The sequence below is a fragment of the Macrobrachium nipponense genome, chromosome 21 (genome assembly GCF_015104395.2).
Source record: "Macrobrachium nipponense isolate FS-2020 chromosome 21, ASM1510439v2, whole genome shotgun sequence".
NCBI classification, from domain to species: Eukaryota; Metazoa; Arthropoda; class Malacostraca; order Decapoda; family Palaemonidae; genus Macrobrachium; species Macrobrachium nipponense.
Window position 1 is genome coordinate 24,629,361 of NC_087212.1, and position 6,839 is coordinate 24,636,199.

A 6,839-nucleotide genomic window follows, 5' to 3' on the forward strand; every position below is an offset into this window, starting at 1 on the left:
GATACCTCTTCTTCTTCTTCTTGTACACATTTTGCCTTCGTATCAGTTTGAAATGCTTCATGTTTTATTCTTTTAGCAATTTAAAACAGTACATTTCTAATATCAAATTAAAATAAACTGAAGAGCCTTGTTATTATGACATTATTAATTACATGCTTGTATAACCGCAATATAATTTCAAATGAAGACCCATTCGTTTGGCAGCTACAGTTTATATCTATCTTGAATAACTTTTCTTCCTTGTCATAACAGTTTTAACAGGCGTCTAACTTTTTCGTAGTCTCTCATTTTCATATCTTTTCAGTTCAAGTTGTAAATGATTAGATAATCTTAAGGGCTGCTCTATGAGCAAGAGCCCGGCCGGCATAATTCCAGCTCAGTCAAAAACAACAATCAAATAATCAGGATGGCGAGAATTCAATATCTTTGCCGCATCAATCTATATTCATCTGTGCTCAGACTTGTATACATGCTTTCCACGCTACATTTTTGTCGGGGTCCTTTTGTATATTTCGGTTGCTTTTGTTTATCCTTTATCTTTAGGACCGCCAAGGCGCTTATATCTAATTCTTGTCTTAACCAATGTAGTTCAATAAAGATGGGCGTGGCCATTTCCCGTGGGAATTTATTCATTATTGATTTAGCTGACGTGTTAACTCAAACTTGTAACTTCAACCAATGTTGAAGACCATTGCAAAGACTGGCACAGTGGTCTACTCTTGTGATTAGATAGTTGTGTAAAGGTAATCTTAATGCACTCTTGTTTAATATATTTTTTTCCAATGTGACAAGGCCAATTTCACTATATTTCACAATTATATGATCGTCTATTAGCAATAAAGTGCCTGTTATCATATGATTACCACGGCCGCCAACTGAAATCCTAATTTCATACACCGTAGATTTTGTAATTGTATTTAGCGCTCAATTGGTAGCTGAGTGGCTCAGAAGCCATATATTTTCCACCACTTCCTCGTTGTTATCATTTTCATGCTAATAGAACTTACTATCTATAGGTATACAATAAAGATTTTGATTTGGTTAAACGAAAATGATTGCATCTTTTACCGCTCTAGATTTTTGATGGTTGTAAAACATTACTTTTCTCTGAATATAATTCCAAATAAACAAAATTGGGACTTCACACTGTCATTGTAATAAAAGTGAAAATTTAATTTTCAGTCATCAAAAATAACGATTTCATATTTCGTTTGGGCTTTTGGCTCACTTTGGGACATTTCTAAACAAGCACAAGGTAAGGTATAAACTATATGCTGATGATACTCAGTTCTATTTTCTTGTCGAAACTGTAGAAGACGCCATTGGTAAATTTGATGCAATAATGAAAAATATAAAAAAAAATGGATGCCGGCGAGGAAATTTAAATTTATTGGAGACAAAACTGAGTGTGTAGGCTACTAGTATTTGGATCTGACAGTGCACTGCGAACACATGAAAATTTCAAAAGAATAATTATTGGTTTGTCATAAAAAAAAAAAAACATTGTAACAGCATTAAGGAACTTAGGAGTATTTATTGATGACAAATTGTCGACGAGAAACCATATACTGCATATTTAAAAAACCTGTAACTATCATATTAGAGACATTGCATATATTAGAAAATACGGAAATGAAGACAATCTGAAAACAGCAATTTGTAACCAAATACTTTCGAGGCATGGCTACTGCATCGTTATATACTACGGTCTCCCTAACTATCTACTAAGAAAATAGCAAGGAGTACAAAATAGAGCGACCAGATTCATAAAAGGACTATTTTCCCTTGACAGAATAACCCCATCACTAATTTAGCTACATTAAATTGACTCCCAGTGAAAGCAAGTATAGGATACAAAATACTTCTTATAGTCTTCAAAGCACTAAAATATGATGAACCGATGAATCTAAGAAGCTGCTTAACCTTCTTTAGACCTGAAATGAATATTGCAATCGGGAATGCAAATGAAGCATATAAGCTATTAGAACCTAGAACAAATTGTAAGTCAGGCGAGAGAGCATTTGAACATTGTGCACCAAGACTATACACTAAATACCGCTTGAAGTAAGGATCATACGAGAAGAAAGCAAATTTTAAAAAGAACTATCAAGACTCTCCTGTTCTGCAGGAGCTACGACACTGACGAGAACACACTAGGACAGTTATAACATAAAAGAAGCAACTTATTTTAAAAACATACAAAGGCCCGCCAGAGAGAGACTTATTTCCTTATGGAGGACTGCTGTACATAAAACCAAACAAAATGAAACAAAGTGTAAGATAAGCTTTCCAAAACCCGATGAAAAGTTGAAGCTAGCAGGTGTAAATATTATTACAAATAAATAGATAAAAAAGAATTGCTAGTAGTTAAAATACACTGAATAGGCACAGCTAAATTCCTAAAATAAATAAGTATCATGTATGACTGTAAATAAAACTATTGACTGCAAACGTTACACTTCAAAGTTTATTTAGAAAGCAGGTTTGTAGATTTCTGATACCATTTTACAATCAGTTTTATTAGTGGTTAGTTCTGTCGCCTCCATAGAACTGCTTTTCCAAACTGTAACATACTTGTTACCAATGTTCTCAAGAAAGAACACGGTATGGGAGCAGCGATGCGTTAAATAATGATACTAACAATTGTGATAAACCAGTGAACAAGTCTGGAATTTATATGAGGCAGTTAAGTGAACTACCAATTGCCACTAAACTGCTGTAATGTTCCTCTTGCCGTCCTGACGTATGGTAAACTGTTTTCACTTCGGCTATGGCCTCCTACTACTAAGGGAATTAGTCGGCTGGAACGCCGAAATCAACGGACGTCCTTACAAGATTTTGTCGCCCGCACGTTAAGATTCATCTAGTGCCTCTTGAGAATCGTCTAATATTGTGCTTTTGTTACTGATGAAGTGGCCTAGCTTTACAAGGAACTCCTTAGTAAGAAAATGTTAGTTTTAATTGTTTGTTATATATCCCTCATCGTATGTGTGCGTTTTTAAAAGAGCATTGATAAAACGGTTTCATCTGAGGAAAAAGGATTAGTTTTTGTGGTCTTTATAAAAGTTACAGGAAAAGAGGCTGGACGGTATTCAGAGAAGTGTCTTGATTTACCGAAAACGCATTTTATAGAATACCAAGATATGTAGTGTTTTGGTCTTTAATAAAGAGGAAAGTGCCAGGACAGTCTGTTAGATTGGTCGAAATGGTGTAGTCAAGAAAAAGGACACCAGTAAAAACAGCCAGTAGCTAGACAATGTTTGAAGTTAGAGTTGGTTAGCCCATCTATTTGAACTGGTTATGGATGTACTGAATGAAGGGATCAGGAATGAAAATCAATAGGACTGTCATATGCAGGTGATCTGGGGAGTTTGGTAGAAACTGACGGATTACAATGTATGTAGAAATTGTCTGATTACAATATATATTAACATATATTATATGAATCTCAAGAACTGGGTGGTGTGGAGGTAAATGTGCGTAAAACTGAGACCAAGATGTCCAACAGGCTGGGAGGGGTTAGGTTATTTATACAAAATAAAACTGGCCCAGACATAAAACGGCAATTAAAGTACTTATGATATACTTTAACCCAGTAGGGAATGCGTGTAGCTGAAGTTATAAGCAAGGTACCAGCAGCTTGGGGAGGGGTAGTCTAAAAAATCAAATTGTCTAATAAAATTAAAACAAAGATCTATTGTATCTTAATCAGACCTGTATTGTACAATTCAGAAACATGGACATTGTGGAAGGTGGAATGGGTGGAGCGAACAAAAACAAAGGTGCTCAGCCGATTATCGGTATATCGCTGCATGAAACTAGGAAATTAATTTTATTAGTGCAGGTGTGGCAAAGACTACTGCTATGAAAGAGTCGAGGTTGAGATGGTTTTTGTTATGTGGTGAGGATTAGGGAGAAGGAGGGAGTGTAGAGCGCTTGGATGGAACCTGTCAGGGTAGAAAGTAGAGGAGGAGACAAATGGGTTTATAATAAAGGGAAGATTTGGAGGAGGCTTTAGACGATAGCTACTACAGAAATACTGTAGCATGCGAAGACATCAAGGCAACTAATCAAATAACAATCTAAGTGTTAATGTATAAAAAAGTACTGCCGTTGTGAAGCATATTGATATAACAATAATTTGGGGCACACCTGTAATCTCGACCCTACCAGAGTACCTAACCTATAGGTATTCAAGAATGTTAAAAATTGCTTGTACAATTTAGGGAAATATCGCCGGAAACTGATGGGTTGGGTGTAAACAGTAACTTTCAATACGTGTTTCCACTTAATTTGCCTATTTTCGGTTTCCCCTCTTAGACCATTAAGGATTTTAATTACCACCTATAAGTGGCACTGTCATTAACGTTAACTTACTGGTAACTGAGTATTATGTAGCATTTTTTAGATAATTTCCTTTCGATCATTTCAGGTAGAATATTGTACAATCTTTCCTCTATTTGCAGTTAAAACAAAGTCTGGAGATGAAGAGAAACGTGATGCCAAGACACTGCTGGAGGAAATATTTGCGCCTGGGTACTCTTTTCCTGATCAAGATACCGACGACACTTTGAAAGTAACTATCAGTGATGTTGCATACTTCGGAGACATCAAAGATGTTGCACAATTATCTCCTAGAGCCCAGTTAGACGGAAATTCGCCCACTATGCGAAAATTCTTTCCTGGCAGGTACAAAGTGACCGTTCTCAAGTTGTTCAGAGACAGGCAATCCGGCCATCTGATCGACCCGCTTGTTATATTTCACCACGAAGAAGTAGATTCGAACCTGTTGGCACTGCAGGTGGTGCGCATGTGCAGTGACTACTGTAGCAACCACAGCCAGCTGTTGAACTCATTAAGTCGACACGACTGGTGCCACTGGACTCACTATGAAGAGCATGTCTTTTTCCATGACGATGTCTTTGATTGTGAACTCAGAAGGGCCACTGATGTAGTCGCGTCTCTTGGAAATGCCGGCCCATCCCGTGCACGGGAATCTAAGGTTCCAATTGCCGAAGTATTCCCGCGGGATTTCAGAACTCTCATTTACTTCGCCAGGAGCGAGGATGCCAAGGACCTTAAGAACTACATTTCCAAAAACCAAGTTCGCAGGTCATCAGTCAACAAATACGTGTTTTCCATCGAGGACGATGAGGGAGCCATCGTCTCCATCGGCGTAAATTACTCGCCGTTTAGCACTAACGAATGGGTTTACTCAAAGGTCTTCGAGGACACAGAAACCGGAAAATGCTTCGCCCTTATAGTTAATGGTAATTTCAATATGGGATGTGAACCATGGAATGAGTTCCGGACACCGGAACAGAGGGCCAAATTTGGCTTTACTAGTGTTAAGAAGAGCAAACTCAAGTTTCCAATGAAACAATTCATCAGGAAGTAATTTTTGACTAAAGGAAGCACCAGGTATTATTGGCATAAATATTATCATCCCGCAAACTAGAAGAGTATCTCTGATATAAAGTTACTGCCTGTCGAAAGTCTTATATTTTCTGCGAAATTTTGTTTTGAATGAGTATTCGAACTGTGGTAGTTTCTAAAAGTCGCACTTTGTACCGATAGTTTTTCTTTACAAATTTTTTGAATATATTTATATTCATAAAGGCGTGGCCTGTGGGTACGCGTTTTCTTTTACGTTTTTAGTTTCGGAGATTTTAATATAACATTTCATGGAGGTAAATTATTTTCATTATCCTTGTTGAGTCTAGGGAATGTATCTTAGGTTACAAAACATAAGAATGAAAGAAAACCTACCTTACTTGAAATGTATTAAAAAAATTCAGTGAGTTGGAATTTAAATTACCTACTATACAGACCAGTTATATAAAGAGATTTTGGAACTTTGCACTCATTTCCACGGAACTCTTCCAAGAAAATTCTTCATTGCGAAGAACAGGTCCGTGTTGACTGTCTGTCAAAAAAAAAAAGTAATTGTTATCAGCTTAATGTGTGTTGCTTGTGCATTCTTGCGAGTTTACGAGCTCTCTACCAAATCATAAAAAAAGGGAAAAACTGGTTGAATTGTGAGTATTAAAATTTTGTTTGTTCTGATTACTTTATGCAATGGAAATTCATCCTGATTAGATTAACAAGGTACGCTCGATATGTTCGTTGTGACTTCAAGAGAGGAGAAGTCGGAACCTTTTCAGCATTTTCTCCGCTAATGACTTCACATCGAATAGAGTTCGTCGAACTTTACTCGACTGCTTTGAATGGCCTTTAAGAAAGGCGACACGCTTTTATTTTCCTCTTGTAATACGGGAAAAGCTGTCGCGCATATTCAATTGGTTAATGGGTACGAACTCTCGTTCAATGCAGAACCCGCTGTCATTCGTACAAAAGGAGGAATTTCATTTCCACAACATGTGCATTAATTACTAATATCGACGTGAAGTTAGACTCGATGTAATTAAATATATATGTACTAGTCGAGGTACTCTAATCTGGAAGGTTTACAAGAATATTAAGTGTTGGAGACAAGCGAACGGGAAGGCTAATCACGAAGATTCAACAGGTAATAGCTGCACTCGGTTCCAGCTGGAGTATTGCAAAGCAGATTGATCACGAGCTAAATAAATGAAGTCAAATGAGCATTTGACAGGTTGTAATAATCATCAAACTTTTATAATGCAAGTGTACCAATCATTAATGCTAACATTGATTAGTGTTGCCCTTTGTTAGTTTCGAGGTTTTTAAAACTTGTCATCCCGAAATATAAACATCAATAAAATGTAAACATCAAGGAAGCCGGACACCATTGTGTTATGCAATACTGGTGAGGGCACACTCGTCAACTTTATTTTCTGGCTCGGATTGGGCATTCT

General features: G+C 36.9%; 1 protein-coding gene across 1 annotated transcript; it reads left to right on the forward strand.

The window, feature by feature from the left end:
* The first annotated feature begins 2,757 nt into the window (after nucleotides 1–2,757).
* LOC135197851 (uncharacterized) lies at nucleotides 2,758–5,695 on the forward strand. Its single transcript, XM_064225032.1, has 2 exons — nucleotides 2,758–2,950; nucleotides 4,467–5,695. Exons 1-2 carry the CDS (start codon nucleotides 2,908–2,910, stop codon nucleotides 5,396–5,398), a joined length of 975 nt encoding a protein of 324 aa, XP_064081102.1. The 5' UTR covers nucleotides 2,758–2,907; the 3' UTR covers nucleotides 5,399–5,695.
* The last annotated feature ends 1,144 nt before the right edge of the window (nucleotides 5,696–6,839 follow it).

Coding starts and splice junctions, on each gene's coding strand:
- LOC135197851 (XM_064225032.1), top strand. CDS start 2,908: ATGAAGTGGCCTAGCTTTACAAGGAACTCCTTAGTAAGAAAAT. Junction 2,951..4,466: donor GAACTCCTTAGTAAGAAAAT/GTTAGTTTTAAT, acceptor CTCTATTTGCAG/TTAAAACAAAGTCTGGAGAT.